Source organism: Pelodiscus sinensis, chromosome 7 (genome assembly GCF_049634645.1).
Source record: "Pelodiscus sinensis isolate JC-2024 chromosome 7, ASM4963464v1, whole genome shotgun sequence".
NCBI classification, from domain to species: domain Eukaryota; kingdom Metazoa; phylum Chordata; order Testudines; family Trionychidae; genus Pelodiscus; species Pelodiscus sinensis.
In genome coordinates, this window is record NC_134717.1 from 607,655 (window position 1) to 630,871 (window position 23,217).

The 23,217-nt window shown below is 64.4% G+C and overlaps 1 protein-coding gene across 1 annotated transcript in view; it reads right to left on the reverse strand.

Moving 5' to 3' along the window:
* Positions 1-14,149: 14,149 nt before the first annotated feature.
* The window catches only part of WNT10A (Wnt family member 10A), a 39,405-nt gene continuing 30,337 nt past the window's right edge, over positions 14,150-23,217 (reverse strand). Inside the window, exons 3-4 of the mRNA XM_075932945.1 lie at positions 21,875-22,251; positions 14,150-15,221 (exon numbers count right to left, since the gene is read on the reverse strand). Of these exons, the coding sequence (XP_075789060.1) occupies positions 14,754-15,221; positions 21,875-22,251 (845 nt within the window). The 3' untranslated portion in view covers positions 14,150-14,753. The remainder of the gene's footprint in view (positions 15,222-21,874; positions 22,252-23,217) is intronic.

Sequence of the window (23,217 nt, forward strand, 5' to 3'; positions counted from 1 at the left end):
TACGCTGCCTGCCCCAGTCACCCCCGCAGCGGAATGTTCATAAACGAGGTTCTCCCGCCACCCTACGCGTGGGCAGTGCCAGGCAGAGGGGCCGGCAGCCCGGTTAGGAACTCGGCCAGGCTGGGGACTGCATGGGGCAGAGGAGAAAGGCTCCCACCCTGGTGCTGCCTGATGCCAAGGGCGGAGGGGCCCAGCGTGCAGGGAAAGAGATCCAAGCAGGTCGCAGCCGCTGGATGCCAACTCTCTGACCCAAGACACCGTGCCGGAGCTGCTGCCAGGGATCCCGGCATAAACCAAGGCCCCGCGTGTCCCTGGCAGGGGGCATGCCCGCCCCGCAGAGTCAGGCCCACGTTCGCCCAGCCCAGTGACCCGTCTCTGCCTGGGGCCAGTGCCAGCTGCTGCAGAGGAAGGGACAAGCTGTCAGTGAGACGCTGGCAGGTGCCCTGCCGAAGGAGGGCTTGTGCCCCACCCCCCTTCAGGCCTGTTGGGAGCTGTAGGTTTCTTATCACCCACCGAAAGGCCCGGTCCCAGGCCTGAGCCAGCCCCTCTGTTGTAGCCAAGCCCTGGGTTCTGATAGCGCGCCCTTCACCATGGCGTCTGGGCGCCTGCCAGATGTGCCGGGTGTGATGTGACTAACATCCCTCACGCCCTTGCTGTCTCCTCCCCACACCTTGCCCCGCAGACTGTGCCCTCCACGTCCCCTCCCAGCCCACCCGGGGGGAGTTTGCGCTTCCCGTCGTCCCAGCCCCCTCTTCCTTTCTGGGGTTCCGCCCCACCTCCGCCCCACCCTTTGTGATGAGTGTGGGCCATGCAGGGTCTCGGCCCTTCACTGATTTGAGCCCATGCTCCCTGTGGGGCAGGCGTGTGCCATGCACGCAGCCCTGGGGACCCAAAGAGAGGTCTGTTCAGCCTAAGCCAGCTCGGGCAGAGGGCAGCTGTGCTGCGGCATAAGCAGCCTGTGGGACTAATACCAGGCAGGGCGGGGAGGGGTTTCAGTGACACGCCGGCGTGGATGGAAGAACAAATGCCCGTAAACCGTCCATTAGTGCGTCAAGGCTTGAAATCGGGCCAAGGTCTCTCCCGCCAGCTGGCCATGGGGAGCGGGGGGGGGGGGGGCGTACCTGGCGTCCAGACTGTGCTTGAAAACGTTTGTTTGGGGGGGGCACCCTAGGGCAGGGCGGCCTACAATGGCCTGTGGCCCCATCCACACCGGCCAATAGCCAGAGACAGGCACCAGCTGGGGAGCTGAGTCACTGCAGAGAATTCATGCCCACGTGTCTTGCCCGGCGGGGCCGGCCCTGTGCTCAGGGACTCACCGATTGCCCGATTTGGGGTCAGGGCAGGGGAGTCACCTTCCCCCGCAGCAGGGGCACGGGCCACTTGCAGGTCTGAGCTAGTGTGACCCACGTCCCTCGCGTGGGTCACTGTCCCATGGGGTGGCGCTTAGCCCACGCACAGCGAGGTAAGAACAAGGGAGTGCTACAGCCTCAGCGGGGAGCCAGCTGGCTTGAGAGCTCCAGGTGGAGAGGCTCCTCCACTAAGCTCCAGAGTGTCCAGGTTCAAATCTGCCTGGTGGTGGTTACACTAGCTCCTCTGGAACATGCTGGCTGTGACCCAGGTTTGGGGGGAGCTCAGTGGGGGGGGGGGGCGAGGCTCTGTGGCCTGCCATGGGCAGCAGCTTCCATGAGATGATCCGGATGCTCTCTTCTGATCTTCAAGTCTCTGAGCCAGCAGCGACTGGGCTAGGCCGGGAGAGTCTCTGACGTGCTTAGGGCCCTGTCAGGCCCTAAATGTCACCCTCCTGCCGGGGAGTGGCTGTGTCCCTAGCTCGGCTAGGCAGGGTCATGCTGTTCATAGGATCAGCCTCAATCTCTCATGGCCCCTCACCCTCCTCTGTGTGCGCTGGCCCGGGCAGGGGGCCAGATCCTGTGCCCTCGCCGGGGTGTGGATGGCGCAGCCATTTCTCTGGGGATGTGCTTCTCCAGCCAACAGAGACGCTGGCCTGAAAGCAGCAGCCGGGAGGAGGGGGGAGTGAATGGGCAGCCACAGAGCAGGAGGCACACAGGGGAAGGGGCATGTTTCCCAGCCTTCCCCCGTTTCCTAGAGCAGACGCCTCTTGGCACATGAATTCTCCTGGGGCTGTGCAAGCAGAGGCTGGGGAAGGAACCCCAGCCCAGGGGGTCGATGGTGGGGAGTAGAGATACCAGGGCAAGGAGTGTGACGGCGCGTTGGGGGTTCCCCGTCTCCTGCACCCCGAAATGGCACAAACAGACTGCACCAGCCGGTGGACTAGAGGAAGTTTATTGTCTCTCCAGGATACAGCACGGCACAGATGGAATCAGGTCACAGAGCTGGGCTAGGATGCCTCAGGCCCCCTTGAGATGGGGGGAGACTGGGCCCCTAAACTCCAGCCCCTTTCCCTAGGCTGTCTCCTCCATGCTCCCAGACAGCAACTAACTCACCCTCTTCCAGCCCTGCCCTCCAGCCAGGGCAGCATCCACCTTCCTTTGTTCCTCTCCATGGGGGGTGTCTGGTTCAACAGGTTTGGCATCACCTTTGCATAATGAGGTTTTCCCTGCTGGGTCTTGCTCCAGACAGCAGAGGTCACCACAGCCCAGCAAGTACCCCCCCTACGTCACAAGGAGGGACCTGCCTAGCGTGGTACCAAATCTCCGGCCCACGTAACACATCTGACCCAGCTGTCATCGTTTGCACACCGGGGCTCCTGGGAGCAGCAGGGACAGAGGGGTGACTCCCCTGCTCCGAAAGCAGCCGAGCGGGAGGGCCCCGGCCTTGTGGGGTCTGCAGGGTTTGTGCAGCGTGCTCGGGGCCAGGGCCAGCAGGCGCCCGGACAAACACGTCCCGGACAGGAAATACAAGTGGACAGGAGCGGCGAGGAGTCCTGTGGCACCTATAGACTAACTGAAATGTGGGAGCATAAGCTTTCGTGGGCAAAGACCCACTTCGTCAGATGCATGTACAGGACAGGAGGGGAGCCAGCAGCAGCAGATATAGGGCAGGGCGAGCGGGGCGGCTGCTCCAGACCCTGCACTTCAATAGGCCCTGGGCACACGCTACAACCTGTCGGCTGTGGCCGTGGCGCATGCGCGAAATTGTGCTGCCCTGGGCCCTGTAAAACTCTCATCTGCCCCTGGTAGCCAGGGTCGCAGGTGACGTGACTCAGCCAAGCAGGCCCTGTGTGGGAACTGGATGCAACCACAAGAGAACGGCAGAGGTTCAGCTGCCACGCAGGGCCTGGCTAGCCCGGCCTGGCAGAGTTCAGAACCAGCCATGCCTAAGGGACGTGCAAGAAGCCCCTTTGTGGGCAGTTCTGGAATAAGCTGCCCCGAGCCCCAGGATTGGCGCATGGCCTGACTGTGAGGGTCTTTGGTCCTTATATGGTTCACATCCCGCATCATGTCCCTGTGGATATGCTCATTGTACATATATGGGTCAAATCCTCTTCCGAATCCTGCCTTAGCCATTATCTTGTGGCAGTGAGTTCCTCAGGTGAACCAGGTGGTGGCAAAAAGGTATTTCCTTGGGTCTGTTTGGAACTGGGCATCTCTCAGTGCCACTGGAGGGGGCTTTGCTCTTGTGTGACGGGACGGGGTGACTGGCCACTCTCGACTTGCCTGCTCAGTGTCATTTGCTTCTCAGTCCCTTTCCCATGGCCCCTCTGGTCCATCTTGCCTGCACACTCAATGGGACTCATCTTTGGCACCTCTCCTCAAGGCTTCGGCTGGGGGCCCAGCATCAAGAAGCCCCCACCTCGAATCACTCCCATCGGGATCTCAAGCGAGGATGGTGCTGTGGTTAGGGGCACTTGGGCAGCTTGGGTTGATGTCTCTGTCTGCTACGCTGCCCGCCCAACCAGGGGTAACAGCCCTGCCCTGCTTCCCAGGGGGGTGGGAGGTAAAAGCATCCAAAAGTGTGAGGTGCTCAGATCCTGGGGGACGAGGGGCTACACAGGTACACACACTTTCACGTCGGTTTCCTGGCTAGAAGGGCAGCAGGAGGAGAAATATTTCCTTTGCCAGAGGATGCTCTGCTGTGTCTTCTGGAGTGGGATGTACACACATAGAAAAGCCAGACTGGATCAGAAGAGGTCCAGCTAGCCCCTCTTCCTGGCTCTGGCACTGGGCGCTCCCAGACCCCCCAGAAGAAGGCAGGGGGTTATGTGACGCTTCACCCCCATCGTTTTTATGGAAATATCTTTTGAATATGAATATGCATAGCTTGAATATGCTCTGTGCCAAACAGAGCAAATAACCTGCCATTCAAGAGCCTGTATGTAACCCCTTCATGTGTATATCCTAGTTGTGCACATGGATCATTCCTGTGTGTGACATTAGAAGCATGAAGTGGAGACCTGTTTGATTAGTTCTAGGGCTTCTAGTGAAAGCCATTCGTGGGTCTTAAGGAACTTAATGGCCCAGTGCTCAAGGCAACGATGGTTCTGTTTTCCCTGTAACCCAAAACTGTAGTTGGTCCTGCACAGACATGTGACCCTGCTACCTGGTGTTGGACTCCATCTTGAATTTGGTATTTTTCCAAAGGGGGAGGAGAATGGAACATATGATTCCTGCCCCGGGGTGGTTCTATTCAAGGGATGGGAAGCAGAGAATGCTCTTCGGCTGGCTTTTCAAACTGCCTCTCCACCCTGAGGATTCCTGGAAAAACCCAGGAAAGAAAAGAGCTGCAAGGAGGTTTAACGGTAGTTCAAATTAGGAGCTTTAATTCGAACTACCTAGTCCGTGCCGCATGTAGCAGGGAGTTCGAACGACCGGGCATTTAAAAATGGCGGCGCCCGGGAACATGCAAATGAAGCCCAGGATATTAAAATCCCGGGCTTCATTTGCAAGTTCGAATGCCTATATTAGCCACTCGAGTTCGAACGAGGGTGGCAGTGTAGACATACCCAGGAGCGGCCCGAGGCCAGCTGTGGCAGCTGGCGCCCCAGGTGGAAGGCGCGATCGGTGCCCCCGCCTGTAAGGCTGTAAATGGCCATGACATAATCACCGGGCGCCCAGGCACTCTGTGACGTCATCATCGGGTGCCCCGGGCCGGCGGCGCCTTAGGCAACCGCTGAGTCTGCCTAAGCTCACGGGCCGCCCCTGGACATACCCTGATAGCTTGAAATCTGCCCCCCCTAAGCCGGCACATGGGGCATGAGCCCAGAGCAGCCTGGCACCGAGCCAGCTGGGTGAGTCTCTCTCCCGGGTTTATCTAGGCCCTGCCCGTGCCTCTCCCCTGCAGCCGCTGAGGGAGGGAGCGCAGATCCTGGCCAGATCTCAGGCCTGGGAGCAGCAGCGGACAAGGCTTCCATTACGGCCATCTCGGCTCTGCAGCCATCTGGCCCAGGAGGCGGGGTCTGTGGGGCCGGACCACGCCCCCGGCCCTGGAACCTGGGATTGCACCCCAAGAGGGACCCAGAAGCCATGGCTCCGGGTGGCTGTGGCGTGGTGGGTCTGGCCGCCAGCACTGTCGGGGTGTCCATACTGGGATGTTGGAGCTGTAGCGTAGCCACAGCCGGAGGGCGACTGGCTCTGCCCGCCCCGGGACACAGGCCAGCCTGAGGTGTGTTTCCAGAGAGGACATCTCCAAAGGGGCTGATCTAGCACAACCCGCCCACCCCGAGGGAGGTCAGGGCCTGGCTGGGCATCCCCAGACTCTTCTCCGGGGCTTTGCCCGCAGTCCTGCCCTCGCCTGCTCCAGGGGGAATTTTCCAGCCTGTCTCCTCTGGGTTTGCCCCATGCCTGTCCCCCAGTGCCGGCTGCATCTCTGCCAGATGTGTCAGGTGGGGGGAGGGGGAGCTGTGCAGCTGCAGTGCATTTCGCCCAGATGTGGAAGTGACACTTTGCAAAGACAAACCAAGCGGGGCCGACGCCGGGACGTAGCTGGCAGGGGAAGAAAGGCTGTTCTGGTGCTGGTGGTGTCACCCTGTCATTATGAAAGGGAGTTCCCTGCCCCCCAGCTGAAGGGACTCCAGATCGGGGCGGGGGGAGCTGGGGGGGATCCTGCTTGGCCACTGGAGCCCAAGCAGCTGCCTCTGGGAACCTCTTGGGCTTTCCACGTGCTGCCGGGGAGCGGAGGTTTTCTGGCTCCCGTTCAGCCTGCTCAGCAGCTGGGTGAGTGCCCTTAATGCAAGCCCAGGCCGGGCTGAGCGCGCCAGAGCCACACCAAAGCCAGGGCATGTGGGCAGGCAGCTTCCCTGGGGGAGCGTGTGGGGAGGTGGCTGGGCGGGGGGGCTCGTCCTGAGGGAGGCTACTCCTGTTAGTCCCCCAGGAGTCCCTCTGCCACGACGCCCCGGCTGGCCGCTGCCCTGCCCAGCTGTCGGGGCCCAGCCATGGCGCACAGGGGGTATCTCCCGGCATTGCTCCGGGGTGAGACCCTGAGGCCCAGAGAAGGGGGGGCTGATTCTCAGCGGTGCTGAGACCCCCCAGGTGTCAGCAGGAGCTGGATGTGCTCAGCTCTGGAGGACCAGGCCCTTGCGGATCTCCAGCCTGGGTATCCGCCCGGCTGGGCGTCGGGCCGTGAACGGGGGAGCTGGAAACTGGACTGGGGCCTGGCATCCAAGGGCTCTCATAGGGCCGTGGCGCTGGGCAGTATCCTCTCCCCACAGCCCGGCCCTGCCCAGCCAGCCAGCCTTGCTCCCCTTGGGCTGAGCGCCCCCTCACTGAGCGCCCAGCTCTGGCTCAGTGTGCATGAGCCCTCGGCCTCTGCGCCCCCCCGAGTCCTGGCCGCCACCCCTCTCGGAGGGTCTCTCGGCCTCCTCCATCCCCCAAGCACGGGGCTCCATGGTCTTCCCCACTGGGTCACCTGCCACCCACAGGGCCCCTGTGCCAGCCGCACGCCACGCAGGGAGCAAGCGGAGCCCCCGGTCTGCAGGGAGCTGTGGTGGCGGCATGTTGGGGACCCCCTGATCCTGCACCCCATCGGCAGCAAGATGAGAGTCTGCCAGCCAGTAGAACAGGGAGGGTTTATTGCTTCTCCGGGATACAGCCCAGCACAGACGGGATGTGGCTTCAGGAGCCAGGCGCTGGCAGCTCTAGACCCCTTGGGGCAGGAGTGCCCAGCCCCCCTGAACTCCCAGCACCCTGATTAGTCTCCTCTCTCCATGTCATCCCAGCCAAAAACTGCCCAGCTCCCAGGCCCTGCCCCCCAGCCAGGTGTCCGTCTCCACCTCCCTCCCTTTGTCTCTCCCCTGGGAAGAGCCTTGTTACCTGCCCAGGCTGGGACTGGGTGTCTGGGCCAATCCACATGTGAGGGAGTCCATGGGAATCACACAGCCCAGCGCAGGGGAACCCCAGGTTACAGAGCAGACAGCCCTCCCCTGGGAGGGGCTGTGCCAAGCCGAGCCGAAGGGGGACGGGGAGGGAAGGAAGGAGCTGAAGAGAGGGCAGGGAGGGGAGGGGCGGGGAGAGGAGCAGCTGGATTCATTTCTAGGGGTCCCTTCCCCTGATCCCGCCCCGACGGGCAGCATTCCGCCCATGCCAGCCGGCAGTTTGCCTGGACTCGCCCGCTCATGGCTCTCCCCAGCCACCTGGCATGGGAGCTGCCCCGCTGACGTGTGCGGGGCTGGGGGCTGGGGGCTGGGTGGGCTCGGCAGGCAACGGGGCTGCTGAGCAGAGATGCCAGGGGATCCTCACGGCAAGATCACAAGAGCGTAAGTGCAGCCAGGCCGGGCCAGGCCAATGGTCCAGCCCAGCGCCGCTTGGCCAGTGACCGGCACTGGGCGCTGCCGCAGGAACAGGGCGAGTCTCCAGTGATCCGCCCCGTCTGCCCGTCCCAGCCTCTGGCAGGCGCTGCCCCAACAAATCCGCCCGGGGTGTGAGTCTGAGAGGTCTGCTCTTCCCCGCCCCGCCCGCCCTGGGGTGCCGCTCCTCCACGCTTTGGGGGGGGCACCGCCCCTGGAAGTCCCCTCCTCGGCCCCTCGGGAGGCTCTGATCCTGCCTTGGCCCAAGGGGCACGTTGGAAGAGCCTCAGGCCGGACTCTAGTCCTGGTGCCCCCTGCCAGATCTGCCCCCCCTGCCCTCCGCCCTGCCACTGTCGGCCTAAGGAGAAGGCCCCTCTGCACCAGCTGGTCACCGGGGACGGGGATTGCTCCTCTGAACCCCCAGCTAGCAACGAGACCCACGGCTTCTCTGCCCCGTCTGGGCTGTGGCCTCCCTCGGCCGGGGGGTCTTGAGCACGCCTGGCCCTTGCAGTGTGCTGGCCTGGAACCGAGGCACGTCAGGCGCTAGCTCGGGCGGGATGTGGGCCTTCGAGTGTCCGTCACGGGTCCCCAGTGGCGGGCGCGCCCCCGGCCGAACTGCAGACAGCGGCAGCGGCAACCCCCTTTCTCTGGGGAATGGGGCTGCCTGGGGTGCCCCGTGACCCCTACGCGTCGGTGCACCGAACCCTGCGGGGTGTGTGTGTGTCTGGCTCTGGGAATGGGGCTCTCCCCATGTTGGGGGCCCCGCGCTTGCTCTGTGCTAGTCCTGGTCATGTGGCCTTCCAGGCGGGTCGCCCTTAACCCGCTCTTCCGGGGCCACAAAGTCCAGCGGGACCCCTGCCCAAATGCCGACTCCTCAGGCTCCGTGGGAGCGGCTATCCCCATGGCAGGCAGGGAGCCCGACCCCCCTGCTCCCCCAGGCTGCAGCCCACGGACGCTAGAACGACAAGCCAGGCCCTCGGTCCCTGCCCTTGTTGGGGTTTGCCTGGGCTCCTTCATACCCCACCCCACTGACTCTCCTCTTCTCCTCCCCGACTCTGTGCCCCATGGCTACTTCAGTCCCCTCCCCGCCTCCTGCCCCACTCCCGGCTCCAGAGCAGGCGGTGGGGGAGACGGGTGACCTCCCAGGCTCGCGATACCCGACAGGGCTGATGTGGGGAGCGCACCCCATCGTGTGAGCCATGCTGGGATGTGTCCGGGCGACTCTCCATCTCAAAGTGGTACCAATGCAGCCGAGGGGGTGCCCCCGCCAGCCCCGTGCCGGGCAGTGGGAGGCCGGCCGAGCTGGAAAGCCGGCCTAGTGAACTCTGTGGCGTTTCTACCGTACGTCAGCGGCTGGCCTGGCGCCATCGGCCAAGCCGCGAACCGAGCCGGCCCTGGCTGCGCCTCCGCGCCACGGCTGGAAGGCAAAGGCAGCCCACATCAGAGTGGACGCAAGGTACGAAATCGGAACGCCGCAATCCCCCACCGGCACCGCCGAGGCCGCCCTGCCAGGCAGCTGCAGAGCCGGCCGGATGTTGATTTGAAGAGCTCTGCCCTGGGGAGTTTTGGGCGCTGGGTGCTGCAGCAGGTGGGAGCACAGTGTTCCCGGCTGGCTGCTCTGCACCCAGCCGGCACGTAGCCAGCGGGGCCCCTCTGGGCCCACGCAGGGGAAGAGAAAAGCAGCTGTTCTAGGGCCGCGTCTGCTCTGGATCACCCACAAAACCTGGCTGGGTCCCAGCGATCCAGGGAGAAGAGCAGAGACGGGGCGTGTGTTGGTCACGCTCCTGTGGCTCTGGGGTTCAGGAAGAGGAAACCCGCCCAGCCCCGTGTACATGCTGCAGCGGAGTCACTCCGGATTTACACTGGAGTAAGGCCGGGAAGAGTCCTGCTGCTCTGAGTTTAGACCCCCCTCTCCTCTCCCCTCCTCCCGTGGGGCCGGAGCAGCCCCCTGCCTGTGGCCTTGTGCAACAGCCCCCGGCCCCCACCGGCAGCGCTATGATCCATGGGGCCTGGCTGGATTTGCTCTGCGCTGGCCCCGGTAGGGAGCCTGGCTCTGGAGGGTTGTCCTCCAGCTGGCACAGGGAAGGCTGTAGCAAGGATGGGGGTCGCCCCACAGCGTCTCTTTGGAAGGGGGCGAGCCGGCTCGCTCCTCGGGCAGGGTTGTGCTTGCTGGGTCTGGTTTCTAGAGCCCGTCCGGGGGGGGTCTTGCTCCCTGGGAGCCCAGCTGGGCTGCGAGGCCTGGAAGAGGCGTTGGCTGGCACGTCCCCTCCGCCCCAAGACTCGTGTTTCTCCAGCAGGGAGCCGACAGCGCAGCCCGGCCGAGGGACTGAGGGCGGGGAGGGGGCTGTGCGTGCCGGCGGTGGGGGAACCTCCCGCGTGCTGGGAGAAGAATTCCCGCCTCTCCTCTCCCGGCGGAGCCGTGGTGCTCAGGCGTGATGGGGCACGCGCTGCTGGCGTACACGCCTGTGGTGCCGCTAGCCCCCCCGGGCGCGTGTTAATGGTCCGGGAGGGCAGGCCCCATCGCGCCCGGTGCCCCGGCATGCGGCTCCCTCCCACGGCTGCGAGCCAGCTGGAGAACAGCCCGAGCTGGGAGGGGAAGAGGCTGGAGCCGGCTGCGGAGAAGAGTCTGGGGCCGTGGCTCTCCTGCTGTGCCTGGATCAGCCAGAGGGGGCGCTGCAGAGCAAGGTGTGGGGCTGGAGGCAATGGGGACTTGGGGAGTGCCCCCTCCTACCTATTCCTTCTCCTGCAGCCGCAGGGCCCAGCCCTGGGGCTCCAGGCTCTGTGGCCAGGACCTGCCTTTGTTTGATGCCCCATCCTAACAGGCTGCTCTTCTCGCCCCTCCTGGGAGGCCCGGGGCTGGCCCGAAGCCTCAAGTGCCTGGGCCTTGCTGAAATCCACAGGGCGCTTTCTGTGGGCTGTGGCAGGCCCCGTTGGGAGAGAGTCCCTTGAAAGCTCTCTGCAAAAGCCATGACCCCAGGAGCTGGGGCTTGACAGACCACCCTGAGCAGCGGGGGAGCGGTGGCTCGGGGGCGCCCCCCTCTCTTCACCCATGAGGTGCAGGGGGTTCTGGGGGCCTGTTGGAACTGGTGCCCTAATGGGGTAAAGCCTCGTCCTGGTTTGTCCGTCGCTCAGAGCAAGCGGCTGGGCAGGGGCGTTTCCCTCGCGGGGCCGCGTGGTCGTGGCCGGTCTGCACCAGGGATCTCGAGAGCTAAAAGCCAGGGCCTGGGACATACCCTTCTGGGCGGCCTGGTCCCGAGTCTCACTGCCCAGGCACTAAGCGCCTCCCACGAGGCAGCTCTGAATTCCCTGGTGCCCACGAATCCTAAGAGCATAAGTGGCCAGACGGGGTTAGACCAAAGGCCCATGCAGCCCAGTGTCCTGTCTGCCCACAGCGGCCAGTGCCAGGTGCCCCAGAGGGAGGGGACACAACAGGGAATCCTCACGTGATCCCTCCCCTGTCGCCCTTTTCCATAGAAACAGAGGCTGGGGACACCCTCCCTACCCAGCCTGGCTAGTAGCCACTGATGGACCTAACTTCCATGGATCTATCTAGCTCTTTTTTGAACCCTGTGAAAGTCTTAGCCTTCACCGCATCCTCTGGCGAGGAGTTCCACAGGTCGATTGTGCGCTGAGTAAAGAAAAACTTCCTTTGGTTTGTTTTCAACCTGCTGCCTGTTCATTTCATTGGGTGACCCCTCGCTCTTATATTGTGAGAATAAGTCAATAACTTTTCCTTATTCACTTTCTCCACACCAGTCATGATTTTATAGACCTCTGTCCTATCCCCCCTTGGTCTCCTCTTTTCTAAGCTGCACAGTCCCAGTCTTTTCAATCTCTCTTCATATGGGCCCTGTTCCAAACCCCTAATTATCCTCTTGCTGTCCCTGGAGCCTGCTCCACCCCCTCTTCTGGCTCATTTCTCCTCCACGTGCCCGGATATTTCAGCGAAGGGGCACTGTGTCGAAACGGAGCGGTGGCAACAGAGCCGGCGAGCCGGGCGGCGGAATGCGATGGGACGTGCAAGCCAGAGGCCTTCTGGGGCCGGCCACGCCGAGGGCCCCAGGGGACGGTTCCATCTCCTCCAGCCTGGAGAGCGGGCAGGCTGTGGCCGGACGTTCGGTGGCAGCTGTGGCAAACAGCAGGGGAGTGGGTTCAAACCAGGGCCCGAGTCCAGTGGCAGTGTTGCTGCTCCCTGGCATACGGGCCTGTTTGGGGCCAGCTCTGCTCCCGGGTCAGAGGCTGGGGGGTAGCTAAGGAAGCGACGGCAGGTCAGTGCTGTGGCCGGCCAGCATCTGCTCAATTCCCCCTGTGCTGGGTGCTTCCTGGAGCTGGCTGGCTTTTTGGGGAGGGCCTGGCGCCTGCGAGCTCGGTGCCTTGGAAGTGCCCCAGCCTGTGATCGTGGGAGCCGGGGGTAGTTGGGTGGGTCTGAGGGGTGTAGCCAGGGTCCCGCTGCACCTCCCCAGAGACCACATCAAGGAGAGGGCCGGGGAGCCGCAGGCAGCGTGGCCCCAGCAGTTGCAGCCTGTAAGTGCTGCTGGATTAGTAGCTGGGCGTTAATGAGCCGGTGGAGGGGAGAGCCAATTACTGTCTGAGGCAGGCAGCCCAGCGAGATCACACACGCCAAGCCAAACAGCCCCTTGGAGTCTGGCACCAGGCGCCAAGTACAAAGGGCCGAGGTGTGATTGATGTGCAGTGAGCGGCTGCCCCACCCACCCCGAGACCCAGGGGCTGACCAGCTGGGAGTCACCGTGCGGCTGGTGCTGATGTAGAGATGGGAGGGGGAGGTGTCCAGGGTTTCTATGCAGCATTGTACTGGGCAGAGGGGTTCCCCCGCCTGTGGGTCCCCATCAGTGTTCTCTGGAAGCTGAGCGTGTGGGCAGCCACCCAGGAGAGATTCAAAAGCCGCACAGCTGATTAGCAGAATGCCCACAGTTGGCAGCCTGTTTCCACGGGTGGTGCGCATGCACACATGCCTTGGTGCAGGGAACAAAACTTATTCCAGGCATGGATGGGAACAGTTAGGGGCCATTAGCACGGTGCCCAGCATGCTCGCCACCAGCCGCATGTGGCTATTTGCCCAGCTGAGCGTGGCTAGCTCGCTTCAGAACTGGTTGGACACCAGTGAATTAGAGTCACGTTGGTCCCCATTCACGCTCTTAGGCTGAGAACCCCTGGGGGATTAGGAGAGCCCCCGCGGGGAGGCAGAGGGCCCAGGGGACTGTGGGCACAAGGGGCGAGAGAACAGGGCGGGTGGGAACCAGCGCCCCCGTGGAGGGCAGGTGGCAGTTGTGGGGTGGGGGGGACTGGCACAGGGCAGCGTCCTGCTCCTGGCGGAGGTGGCTCTGCGCGACGTGGGAGCAAATCTCTGCAGTGACACAGACTTGGCCTGTGTGAAGAATCCTTCCCTGTGCGTGTCCAGGAGCGAGCCCCGGAGTCCTGGGCAAACCCAGTCCGGCCTCTCTGCTTCCCTTCTTCCTGCAGGAACCGGGGTGCCCCCTGTGGCGGCTGCACACTCCTGGCCAGCTGGCGTGTTTCCTCGGAGGCGGCTGCATTCCTGTGGCGGGGGATGACCCCTCGTCTGCAGCCCACCGAGCAAGCGGGCACCGTGCTAAGTACCTGCCCCTGGGTGGATTTGAACCTGTCGGAGCCTCTACAGCAGCCGTGGCCAAGCCATGGCCCACATGTGGCTCTTCCCTGCAAGGGTGCAGCTCGCGAAGCCCCCCACGTGGATCATAAAGCCGCCCCCGCGCCCCTGAAAACAGCCCTCTCCTCCCAGCTCACCAGGGCAGGGTAGCCATTCGGTGCGACTGAGGTGGCCAAAAAGCCTCTAAACGCATTTTCTTAAAGGGGAAGTCCTTTTTTTTGTTGTTTTTTTGCCCGGCTCTTTGGCTCTTTGCCTGGAATGGGTTGGCCACCCCTGCTCTACGGCTTGAGCTACAGAGCCAGCTGGCTCCCAGCGTGGGCTGGAGGGCTTCCTGGCTCTTATCGCTCACTGTATGTGGTCGAGGTGCCACCGCCTGGGCAGCGAATGGCACTAGGTGCGTGGGTTACACTGACACATAGCAACCCCCGTGATCAGGAGCACGTCTCTGCAGGGGCCTGGTAGCTTTGCTGTCTCTTCTGTCCCCCCTGGCTTGGCCCTGTTTCTTGTTTCTGGCTCTATGCTCCTGGGGCAGGGGCCAAGCTCTCACCGCAGCTTGAGCCTCGCTTCCCCTGCTTGGGCTGCCCCGCAGAGGCCGGATCCTGAGCACCCCGGCCTCCCTGTGCCAATGGGCGAGGGAGGTTACGGTGCTTGAAGCAGCACCCCTGGTTCTAGGGGGTCTCTCCTGCCTTCCCACAGCAGCATAAGCACCCTGGGAATCCAGGGGGACTCAGCATGGAGGGGGTTACCCCCCCATCCCACCCCTCCCGACTCCCTGCCCCGCCCGGCGCTGAAGCCCTGCAGGGCGCTGTCTGCAAGCCGCTTTTATTCACAATAATAAAATAACTTACCGTGCCCAGCCGGGGCCCCGGGCACACGCGGCACTGCCACGAGGCACGGGGGCCCCTCCTCTGAGAAACGCCAGGTCAATGTCCCTCCAGAGCTCACTCCCGCGGGGCTCCCCAAATCCCTCCAGGGCAGCAGGGCGCACCCGGCGCTGGCTCCCGCAGGGGAGCTGCCCTGGACGGAGCCGGGTGGGCGGGCTGGCGACCGACGGGGTCTCTGGCCCCCTGCAGGTCTCTGCGCGTGTCCCCACGGGGGAGTTTTGGCCGGAGCCGTGTGTGGCCAGATCCTGTCCACGCTTGGTGGCCCGTGGGCGGGGGCTGACGCTGCCACGGAAGAGGGACTGTGCAGAGCTGGGAAACGACCCACCCCCGTCCCAGCCCGCCCTGCCACGGAGCGGCCCTGCTGTGTCCTCGGGGGTGGGGGGCAGCGGTGGCCTTTGCCCACGGCTGGGATCCGGGGCGCCTGGCGGGGACAGGCCCCAGGCGCCGCCAGAGTGGAAGGGGCGAGGTGAGGCCAGCCGTGCGGGGCCGGGGCTGTCTGTCCAGTGGCGCCCTCGCCCGGCCCCGCTCACTTGCAGACGCTCACCCACTCGCTGAGCCGGCACTGCTCGCAGGCCACGAAGCAGCACCAGTGGAAGCGGCAGTGGCAGCGCTCGCTGCGGGTCTGGCGCAGCACGTTGTGGCCCCGCCCGCAGCACAGGCTCTCGCAGCCGCCCATGCCCAGGCTGCTCTTGCTGCACCGCCGGCCCCGCGTGCCCCAGGAGTCCAGCGCCGGCTCCCGCTCGCAGAAGTCGGGCGATTTCTCGAAGTAGACGAGGCTGCCGAGGCCGGCTCGGCGCCGGGGCCGCCCGGGGCCTGGCTCCAGCTGGCCCGTGTTGCGGTTGTGGGGCCGGATGAGCGTGGCCCCCCAGAAGCGCTCCTTGAGCACGGCGCCCACCAGGCGGAACTCAGGCGTCACCTGCCAGCACGTCTTCAGCTGGCAGCTGCCGGACGTGCCGTGGCACTTGCACTTCTGCCGCATGTTCTCCAGCACCACCTGCGGGGACAGGGCTGCGTTAAGCCCAGCCTGAGCGCCCCCCCGCTGCAGCTGCACAGGGAGCAGCCCAGCCCCCATGCGCTACTGCCAGGAGCACCTGGCACGGCCACGTGCTGCGGCTCCTGCTGGGTTACCGGCCGAGGGCGAAGGCAAACGAGCTAGCAGGCACGTTGACCTGGGTTTTGGGGAAGAGGGTTGCTGGCACTGAAGCGCTTGGAGCTGGGCCCTCTGTGACCCCGGGTCAGTGGCACCCGCGGACTCCACACGTAACCACCACCCGGCAGGTTTGAACCTGGGACCTCTGGAGCTTAGTACAGGAGCCTCTACCCTCTGAGCTAAAAGCCAGCTGGCTCCCAGCCCGTGCTGTAGAGGTCTCTAGTTCTTAGCTGTTGCTGTGGTCTAGCTGCCACTGCATGCGGCAGTGACCCACACTAGGTGTGTAAGTTACACACCCGCCCAGCTTGGATCCAGCCCAGGGGTTCCCCCACTGCCGCGGGCGGCTGCTCCTGTGACGCAAGCCGGCTTTGATCCGCCCCCAGCTCTGATCCGCCTGCAGCCCCTTGGCGGGGCCAGGCCGCCCAGCTGTGAAACGGGGCCATTCCCTCCTGGGGGGGCTGTGCAGGGGGAAGCCAGGGCGACGTGGGAGGGCCCGGAGCAGCTGCAGAACAAAGGCCCCATCACGGAGAGAGGATGGCGCCCCCAGGTCACTTGGCAGCTGCGGGCCCGTGGGACACACCCGGCTCTCCCCCTGCGCTCTCGGCAGCCCAGGGTGGACACAAGGCCAAGGGGCGTGGCAGGGCAGCTCAGAGCAGGGGGCTCCAGCCTTTTTAAGCACAAGATCACTTTTTGAATGCAAGTGCAATCCAGGCTCTACCTCACACCCAACTCCCCTGGCCCCGCCTCCTTCCCGCCCCTTCTCCGAGGCCCCGCCCCGTTCACACCGTTCCCCCTCCCTCCAAGCTGGGGCAGAGGGTTGGGGCACAGGCGCTGGTCTTGGGGATTTGGAGTGAGAGAGCGGCTCTGAGCTGAGCTTGGGGCAGGGAGTTGGGGTGCAGGAGGGTGTTCAGGGTACAGGCTCTGTGCCGTAGTGGGGGGGTCTGCTCTGTGACCTGGGGTCCCCCTGCGCTGGGCTGTGCGATTCCCACTGACTCACCCACATGTGGATTGGCCCAGACACCCAGTCCCAGCCTGAGCAGGTAACAAGGCTCTTTCCAGGGGAGAGACAAAGGGAGGGAGGTGGAGACGGACACCTGGCTGGGGGGCAGGGCCTGGGAGCAGGGCAGTTTTTGGCTGAAAAACCAAGAAGAGAAGAGACTAAGCTGAGTACTGGGGGCTCAGGGGCCGGGGGACCCCTCTCCCAAGGGGTCTGAGGCTGCCTGGCCCTGATTCCTGTAGCCACCTCACGTCTGTGCTGGGCTGTGTCCCGGAGAAGCGATAACCCCCCGTTCGACTGGCTGGCGGACTCTCATCTTGCTGAGGACGGGGTGCAGGATCGGGGGATCCCCGACGCACCGCCACAGGCTCCGTAAGGGAGATCGGATCCAGGGGGCTCAGGGCTAGGGCAGGGTTTGGGGTGCAGGAGGGGGGTTCATGACTGGGTCAGGGGTTCGGAGCTGGCTCCAGCTGGGCCCTGCTTATCTCAGATGGCTCCTGGGGGGGGAGGGGTGCAGTGGGGCTAAGGCTCCCCCCTGCCCTGGCCCTGCACCACTCCCAGAAGCAGCCGGCACTCCCTCCCAAGTCCTGTTGTGCCCCCCCCCCCCCCCCGTTCTGTGGAGCTAGGATACAGGGTAGAAGAAGGGATGCCTTGACATTAGTGCCCCTCCTTGCCCAGCAAGCAGGGGCTTCCTGGGGGACGCCGCTCCAAGGCAAAGGGCCGGAGGTCTCATAGACCTTGAGAGGTCGTCAAGTCGAGTCCAGCCCCCTGCCCCCACGGCAGGACCCAGCACCATCCCTGACAGAGGATTTGCCCCAGACCCCTGAATGGCTCCTCAAGGCCTGAGCTCACACCCCTGGGTTTAGCAGGCCAATGCTCAAACCACTGAGCGATCCCTCCCCCCGGTAACTTGGCTTCTCCTGCTCCAAAAGCAGAGGTGGCCTCTCTTGCGCGAGCAAAAGGAAAATCTCCCCGAGCTGTTTGCTGTATAGGTCATAGGACACACTTCTGAGCATTTTGGATTCCAGTCAGCAGAGGGCAGCAGCCTCTCTGGCCCACAAACAGGGCAAGAGAGACCCAGCCAGCCACTACAATACAACACCCCCCCCCCCCCACACACACACACAGAGGTTGTACTTCCACCATGTTTACAACAGAGCCATGAGGGTTTTAGGCAAAGCAGCACCCCCGATTACAGATCACGAAGCGCCGGGAGGCACTCACCCCTCTGCGGCGCTTGGGCTTTCCTGCGTGCGGGCAGGGCCCCTGCCCTGAGCCGGTACCGCCTGGGTGGGTGCAGGGGGGGCCCCCTTTGGGCAGCGGAAGGCCCTTTGAGGAGCAGCAGCAGGGAGGAGGCGCCAGGGAGGCCTCAGTTCACCCAAGCGCCTGAGGCTTCTCCAAACCCAACTCTCCGAGCATCCTGGGTCAAATTCACCCCCGTTGTGCCCCGTGGAGCCACGCCCAGGTCCCCCCCAGCTCCCCCACTGCATGCCCAGGAACGTGTGGGCACAACACCCCCTCTCCCATTAGCAGCCACGTGCTTGCGGCTGCCCCCCGTGGCCCTGGCGCCGCGGAACGAGAACCCTGCCACGCACCCTCTCCAGGGCCCCGCGACCCGCCGGCTTGGCACTGGGCTCAGCTCCCTGCGCGGGGTCGCTGCTTGCCAGGGGCCTGACACCAGCCACCCGAGACGCCCCCCGGCCCTGCAGTTGGGCGGCGCAGGAAGGACAAAGCACAGGTCCTGGGAGACCAGACCCTCTTGGTCTTAGCATGGGGGGGGGCAGATGCCCCCAGGCCTCTGGGCAAGAGCTGCTCCATTGCAGTAGGGACAGGAGCCGGGCTCAGAGCCTCCGTCTCCTCCCATGTTTGCAGCCCATCGGCGAGGGCTACAAATCCTGGGGAAGGGCTGGTGCCTCCTGCTCCCCACGGTCCCCTGCTTCTCCGCTCCCTCCTGGGGCTGCGGGGCCAGCGCAGCGAGGGGCGTCGGAGGGGCCCTGCCTCTGTGGGGTGAGCTCCCAGCTGGGCGCCCTGGAGTCAGCTGCTGGAATTCCCCTGCCTGGGCACTACAGCGACTGGCTGCTCTACGCCTCCCTCCCCCAGCTCGGGCCCCTGCCTGGCCCTGGGGATTCCCCGCGTGGCTCCACACCCAGGGTGCGTCAGGGAACGCTGCTGCCCTGCCCCCCTGTTCTGTTCCTCGCCATGTGCGCTGGGGCCGCTGAGCCCTGGCTCCCTCAGGCACGGCCCTGGGCGCGGAAGGTTCGGCTGCAGCCAGCGCCAGGCTCCTCCCGGCTAGCAGGGCCCTGGCCTGGGCGTGGGGTGTGACACTGCAGCCGGCACCCGGCTCTACGGAGCACTCTGCTGGTTTCCTGCGCAGGGGCCAATGGGACATGTGTCCCCCCCCCAAGCCCACAGCTCCCCCGCTGTGGCACAGAGCCTGTGTGCCAGGCAAGAGCTCACCACCCACATCGGCAAAGAAGGGCTGTTCTCCCTGGGCTATAGACGGGGAAACTGAGGCACGGAGCCACTAGCCTGCAGCGTGGCCAACCCGGCAAAGTCGAGCTTCCCGGGGCTGCCGTGGGTCTATGCTCGGAGCAGGGCTGGGCCCTGCTAGCACAGTGTGGCAACATGCAAGCTAAACTCGACACGGGCCCACCAGGCGGGGCAGGACTCACACCCAGGCCTCTGGGGTCCCATTAACACCAGCTCCTCCAGCATTCTGGGCCTGGACACGCCTCTGCCCTGTGGTGCCTGGCCCGCGTGGCCTGGCACGGGCCTGCGCAGGCTCCCTGAGCGTTTTACTGCTGGGATGCCTTGGTGGTGAGATGAACAGGCAGCTCCTGCTCCCCGTTCATCTCAGCCCCGATCCTGTGTGCTCCATAAAACACACGGCAGCTGGGCTCTGGGGTCCCGTCCTGAGCCCTCCCGCCGGCCCCAGGCTCCGCTGGCCTGTCCCTGCAGAGGTGGGAGGGACAGGGCTGTGCAACGGTGCAGAAACCACCCTCCCCATGGTGCCGAGGTCCGAGGTCAGGTGCCAAGGTCGCTGCATTCTGAGGCCAAGCAGAAATTCCATGCGGGGTCCCGGGCCCAGGCCTCCCGGTTTCTCAGCTGGGAGTGTCCCAGGCCAGCTGGGCCTGCAGCCTGCCGGGGCGTGTAGGTGGAGGCAGTGCCAATCAAAACGTGTCACATCGCTGAGACCCCGGCGACACGCCCCGGCCGCATGGAGCCAGGCGGAGGTTTATAGGCACCCATTTGGGGTGGCTTCCACACGGCGCCCGCCCCCAAGCCATGCCAGGAGTACCGCCCCCACCTGCATGCCCGACAGCCAGCAAGATGGGCACCCCTGTGGCGTGGCAGGGGGGTGTCTGCTCTGTGTCCCAGGGTCCCTCTGCTCCGTGATGGGAGATTCTCACTGACTCTCCCAATGTGGATTCACCCAAACACCCAGGCTCAGCCCCCCAGGGAGAGACAAAGGGGGGAGGGCGAAGACCAGCACCTGGCTGGGGGGCAGGGCTGGAGGAGAGTTTGAGTTTCTGGCTGGAATCATGGAGGAGGCAGCCTAAACAAGGGGCTGGGATTTAGGGGCCCAGTCTCCCCCATCTCAAGGGGGCTGAGGCATCCTAGGCCCTGGAACCAGATTCCATCTGTGCTGGGCTGTACCCTGGAGAAGCAATAAACTCCCCTGTTCTACTGGCTGGGTGGGTCTGTCCGTGCCACTATGGGGGTGCAGGAGGCAGGGGAACCCCGACACGCCGCCACAGCCTCACTCCCTCTCTTCCCCCTTTTCTCTCTCACGCTCGCCACGCCCTCTGCAGGGTGAACCTGGCGCCAGGGAGCCCCAGGCCTCGCCGCACCCCTCACTCAAATGCTGCCACCTCTGGGGTGGGACACGGCAGCCGATTAACTGGTCACAGCCAAGCGCCACAGCAGTTTGCAATGGAAGTCCCTTCATTCCTGCCTGCATCGCTTTTGTTTGTGTTTAGTTACAAAAGATAACTGAACACTGAAATAAAACCCCAGCGTGAAACCCGCTAACCGCGCCTGTCGTGTCACACCCACTTCCACACACACGCTGAGCCGGCGCATTAAATGTCAGGCAGTGTAAACACCGTTTGTCCAAACTTTTGCTGACAAAAAAACTTCCATCCCCCCTACAAGGGGCTGGCCATGTGCCCGCCTGCCTGCAAAGCACTGCGCATAATAGTTGCCCCAGCAAAACTGCTGTCAAGGGGAGGGAGCTAAGCCCCCGTGAACCACAAAAGCCTTGTCCCGCAGCGTAGTTGCAAAGTTAAGCAGCCAAAAGCTGGGAAATAGCGGGACGCACCCAGGGCATATGCACCCCTTCCTGTCCCTGCTGCGTTTTCCTCCTCCGCTCTCCCTCTGCCAAGGCGTTTCCAAGCGGCAGTGCATACGGAGGCCGGGGTACTGGCTCTGTGCAGCGCTGCTGCTTTGAAGTACCCCCTTCTCCCCCCGCCTTTGCTGCCTCTTATCTGATATGCCTCTAGCCCTTCCCATCACTCTGGACCCTGTCCCTGTCCTCAACCCCTCTACCTCTCCCCCAGCTTAGAGTCACCCGCGAACTCGCTGAGGGTGCAATCCAGCCCCTCCTCCTGGTCATGCATAAAGATGTTGAACAAAAGCAGCCCTAGAACCGACCCTCGAGGAACTTTGCTGATACCGACCGCCAGCCAGACACGGAGCCGTTGGTCACTAACCTTGGAGCCTGGCAAGGGATGTTAAATGGCGTTTAATCAGCTCATCGAGTAGTCCTGCAATTTCCATCGACTACTCGATAAGGAGGGAAACTGCAGAGCTGCGGCAAGGCCTCTGCGGGTCTGTGCAGACGTGTGGCCGGGCGTGGCGAGGAGAAAGCCCCTCCTTACGGCGCGGCTCTCCTAGTAAAGATGTGCCACCCGCGGGCGAGCGGAAGGGACTTTGGGCGCAATGTTTGCGAGCTGGGGGAGTCCCAGGCGGCGCGCCGAACCAAACCCCGTTGCTCGTCTCTGCTAGACAACCCAGAATGCCCCGGCAGCCAGCTTGGAAAAGGGCCGGCGGATGTGGCAACGAAACGGGGCAAGAAACGAGCGTTTTTGTCGTCTTCGCTGCGTTCCGACTTTCCCCACAAATTCTGCTTCGTTCGGAAGCTTTTGGGCGGCGGGAACAGAGCACAGGGGTTGAAAAGCAAAGGGCGAGAGAGGGAGAGGGGGATTCCCCCACCAAAACGAAACACGGGCATTGGCACCAAATGACGCCGTGGAAATAGGAGTTTTCTGCGGCAACGCCGGCTCGTCCGACGGGGAAAGGCCGTTCTGGGCAACGTTTTCTTTCAGCAACAAAACTTCAAGCAGCTTTGGGTGCAAGACGCTTCCCTCCCCCCACCAGCCCCCGGTACCTCCCCTAGCGGAGACTCTAGCCCCTGCCTCTGCTGCCCCTGTGCCCCCCGGCGCCCCCCAGGGGAGCTGGGGTTGAGCGCCCACGGCTGCACCCGAACAGCCCCACTCACCTGCCGGCCCACGCGGTTGTTGTGAAGCCTCGTGCGGGAGTGGATGTCCTTGTAAGTTTCCCGGGAGTCTAGGAAATCCTTGGCAAACTTCTCCCCGTAGTCCACGTCGGGGCTGCAGCCCCCCCACTCCCAGGAGTCCTGCTGCCCCGGGGCCTCAGGCGGCACGTGCTCCACGTGGACCCCGTGCACCATGCCCTTGCCCCGGTTCATGGCCTCCAGCTGCAGCCGCTGCAGCTTGGCGCGGAAGGCGGCCTCGTCCCCCCGGCGCGTCGGGTCGCAGCCGCAGGCCTGCAGCTTGCCGAGGGCGCAGGCGTTGGCGACGGCGTGCACCACCCCGGCGGCCGCGATGGCGGAGGCGAAGGCGCTCTCCCGGAAGCCTGCGAGGAAGCACAGGGCAGGGGTCGGTCGCAGGCTGGGGCGTGGGGCTCTGCCCAGCCCGGAGGAACCGGGGTTTCCCGGCAGCAGCGAGGCCTGGCTCGGGATCCCTGCAGCCCTGGGGCTCGGCTGCCGTCTCCGGCGCGCAGGCCGGTTAGCCTGGGCCAGTGAGGCTGGGAGGTTCTGCGAGGTGGGGACACCGGCCCTGAGCCCCTCCCCCGGCCCTGGGAGGCGCTGGTGGGGGGCGACCTGCAGAGAACCTGGCCCCTCACAGGAGCCCCTCCAAGGAAGCACATCAGGCCCCACAAGTGAGCTCCGGGCTGCCCGGGTGTCACCAAGGACAGCACAGGCCCACGGGCACCCCGCAGGGGCCGGGCTGAAGGGGGCTCTGTGTCTTTCTGTGCTGAGCCTCCCCCCAACCCCTTTTCCAAGGACCCCACCAGGGCCCTGGCCAGCACCGAGCAGCCTGGGGCTCCTCTTTCCCACCCTTCTTCCCGGCCCCTCCACCCCAGGCCCCAGCGTCTCCTTCCTTCTGCCCCATTCCGACCCCCGGGCTCCTGCCTGCTGGCTGCCCCGCCCACCATGGTCAGTGGGTAACCCCCAGCCCCGCCTCTTTTACCTGAGACCCCGCCCCCTACAGGAACCAAGCCCTCCCCCCCCCCCCCACGGCAGGGCAGATCTCCAGCCCCCCATGTGCCTCCCCGGGGAAGGGGAGCCTCTCGGTGTCCCTAGCCGCAGCGTGGCTGGTGTGGGGTGGAGTGTGGGGGGGGCCATGCTTGGCTGTTTGGGAAGGCGTTGACTTCCCCTGCCTCTTCTACCTCTGCCCATGCTGGCCACCCCTCCTCCTCCCCCTCCCCCTGCCATGCAGCTCTTCCTTCCTTAGAGTCCACAGCCGGTGGTATCACCACTGCCATGGTGCAGCGCAGGGAAACTGAGGCAGGGCAAGGGACTCATCCCGGCCCTGCCAG